Source organism: Chenopodium quinoa, unplaced genomic scaffold (genome assembly GCF_001683475.1).
Source record: "Chenopodium quinoa cultivar QQ74 unplaced genomic scaffold, ASM168347v1, whole genome shotgun sequence".
Lineage (NCBI taxonomy): Eukaryota > Viridiplantae > Streptophyta > Magnoliopsida > Caryophyllales > Amaranthaceae > Chenopodium > Chenopodium quinoa.
The window spans coordinates 22,553-25,670 of NW_018743448.1; the positions used below are offsets into that span (position 1 = coordinate 22,553).

The 3,118-nt window shown below is 29.4% G+C and overlaps 1 protein-coding gene across 1 annotated transcript; it reads right to left on the reverse strand.

The window, feature by feature from the left end:
• Positions 1-341: 341 nt before the first annotated feature.
• LOC110739310 (glutamic acid-rich protein-like) lies at positions 342-2,737 on the reverse strand. Its single transcript, XM_021919778.1, has 4 exons — positions 2,638-2,737; positions 1,447-1,519; positions 804-1,146; positions 342-683 (listed from the first exon to the last, which is right to left on the reverse strand). Exons 1-4 carry the CDS (start codon positions 2,735-2,737, stop codon positions 453-455), a joined length of 747 nt encoding a protein of 248 aa, XP_021775470.1. The 3' UTR covers positions 342-452.
• Positions 2,738-3,118: the final 381 nt, after the last annotated feature.

Here is a 3,118-nt window from a genome sequence, read left to right on the forward strand (position 1 = left end):
ACTTTGAACATAATTTAGAACATTATATAATAAAAAAAGTCTATTTTAGAACATAATAAACATACATTAGAACATAACAAAAAATTAATTTAGAACATTAGTGTATAGCAATTCAAACATGAGAGATCATAATTTTAGAATACAAGAAGTAACTTTAAAACATAAGTAATTTACAACATAATCATATTATTTAGAACATATGCACATAATTTAGAACATAATCATACAATTTAGAACATATGCACATAATTTAGAACATATCTAATTTCGAACATAATCATATTATTTAGAACATATGCACAAAATTTAGAGCATAACTAATTTAGAACATAATCTTATAATTTAGAACATTAGTGTATAGCAATTCAAACATGACAAATCATAATTTTGAACATAACATTGATAATACTTATGATTTTAGAATATGATTTTAGAACATAACATTCTACTACTTACATAGAATTAATATGGATTGGTAAATCCAATTCCAAAATGCCTCCAAAACCAATGTTCTGAATAGCTTGATTTTGTTTTTCCGAAAGATTTATCAACACATCCTTCATGAATTGAGTAGGAGGTACTCTTTGATAAGGTTGCCTCTTAACTAGTTTATCTTGCTCATTAGCTTCTACTACTTGGACATCCTCACCATCTTCTTCTTTTTCAATCTTTCTTTTCTTCTTCTTCACATCCTCACCATGAATAGATAAACATAATTAGAACATAGATAAGCAAAATTAGAACATAAGCGTGCACTTTAGAACATAAAAATAAAGATTGTAAAGATTAAAGAGTATTATTACCTGAGTTTGATTTTTTTTATTGATTTTTTGTTCCTCCTCACTATCATCTTCCATCTCCTCTTTTTCATCTTTCACTTTCATCTTTACATCACCCTTATTATCATCCTCACCATCATCTTCACTATCATTATTCTCGTCATCATCCTCAACATTATTACCCTCTTCTTCTTTTTGATCTTTTCGTTCTTCTTGATCTTTTTCTCTTCCTTCCTTTTTTTGCAATTTTCGAGGTGGTTGAAGCCTTGTTGGAAGTTTTCTATGTCTTATAGCAACACTTTTACTTTCAATATGCTTCTCAAATTTCGATCTATTGATTACTTCCGCTTCAACGTTTTCAACTTTCCTTTAAAAACAATAAAAAATAATTAGAATACAACTAACATTAAATAGAGTGCAAATATAAAGGGATAAGATGAACATAAACTATAATGGATACATATTAGAACATAATACAAATCTTCAGAACATAAGAGAAAATTTTAGAACAAAATGGAAAACTTTAGAACATAATGGAAAACTTTAGAACATAATACAAATCTTTAGAACTTAAGGGAAAACTTTAGAACATATTGGAAAACTTTAGAACAAAATTTAAAACATAATAGGTAAAATTTAGAACATAGTTTAGTTACCTTTTTCTTACATAAGTAATTTCTTCTTCTTGTATATTAGTAACTCCTCCTTCTGATTTTTCTTCATTTTGGCCTTGCATTTTGCTGCAATTTTAAGAAATCAAAAACATTAGTAACATTCCAACATTATTATTATATTTCTGAACATAGGAATAATTTAGAATATGCTGAAAAATAGTTTAGAACATGCTAAAAAAGAGTTTAGAACATGCTGGAGAGTGAAAAACCCAAAATAGAATGAGTAAACTAGAAATTTAAAAGACAAATGAAACAGAAACATGATAAGGTTTGATTGAGTTTATTTTCAGCCCATGTTCTAAATTATTTCAACCTATGTTCTAATTTTTTCCTATGTTCCAAATTTTTTCTACCTATGTTCTAAAGTTTATTTTCAGCCTTGCAATCACAAGTTTACTACCAACAACCCCTAACCAATTAGCTGCTGTTGCATAAATAAACCACCACACTACAACCCCTACAAACAGGGGCAATCGCACCAACATCACCAATTTTGAAAAAAAGTTTGTGAATTGGGCATGACAGAATTTTATATTGTACACTATATATGATTGTTCTGCAAAACCTTTCAGAACTAATTAATCTTCAGTCTGACATCTTGATAAAAAGTACTGTAAGGACTCAGAGGGTCAGAGCCCACATTTTTGGCGTAGTGGGAGAGGGTTTTATACTCTTACAGTTTTTATTTACTCTACGAAGTACTATATGCATTGTTCTTTTAGGTTAGCCAGGCTAGCCGCTATCGAAAAAATCAGCAAAAATCGAACACTAAATTCGAACTATAGATCCAGAAAAATAAGAAAAAATAGAACATAGAGAATAAGCCAGATTTGTTTTTAGACATGACTAATTGATGCAAGCAGAATAAGTAATGCCAAGTTGTTCAAGCTATGCTTGCTCATTAATTTTCATACCACCATATGACAACAATAGCCAACAATAGCCACCATCCATACCACCATATGCAACAAAATCTTCATACAAACATGGCTTCTCCTCTCAATGACAACAATAGTCACCAAATCAAGGCAACATGTACAACAATCCCGGTCACTCGTATTGTGTCCATTGGTAATCCAAAAGATGACTCAGACTCACTACTCATCAAACTCAAAGTCGATTTCAAGTCATTCAATAACATTGACGGAAGAGTGTTATCACACATATCCATCAACAACAAATACCAGATACATATCCATCAACAAGAAAAAAAACAGTGATTTTAAGAAATACTGGATATTCATATTCATAGCTATAATTTCGCTTACTAACGAAATCGAGCATTTAGCAGACATTTTAAAAAAACGCAAATATCAACTCACGAAATATCAAAAACAAATCAAAAAAACCATAGAAATCGAAAACAGAAAAACCATTAAAATCGAAAAAATCATCGAAAAATCGAACTAAAAAAACATAAAAACGCAAATATCAAATCACGAAATCGCAAAATCAAATCAAATAGTCGGAAAACATAAAATCGCAAAAATCAAAACAATAAATCGCAAAATGTACTTGAACAACATGCTAAGTTCATGGAAATTTGAACAAAATCGAAAAAAAAAAACGCAAAATCAAATCAAAAAATTGGAAAACATAAAATCGCAAAAAGCAAACCAAAAAATCGCAAAATCTACTTGAACAACATGCTAAGTTCATGGAAAT

Bases quoted from the DNA above. Each gene is read 5' to 3' on its own strand.
- LOC110739310 (XM_021919778.1), bottom strand. From the start codon at position 2,737: ATGCTCGATTTCGTTAGTAAGCGAAATTATAGCTATGAATATGAATAT. The intron at 1,147-1,446 runs GTAAGAAAAAGG...TTGTTTTTAAAG, and splicing joins AAGAAGAAGAAATTACTTAT to GAAAGTTGAAAACGTTGAAG. The intron at 684-803 runs GTAATAATACTC...GAGGATGTGAAG, and splicing joins ATAAAAAAAATCAAACTCAG to AAGAAGAAAAGAAAGATTGA.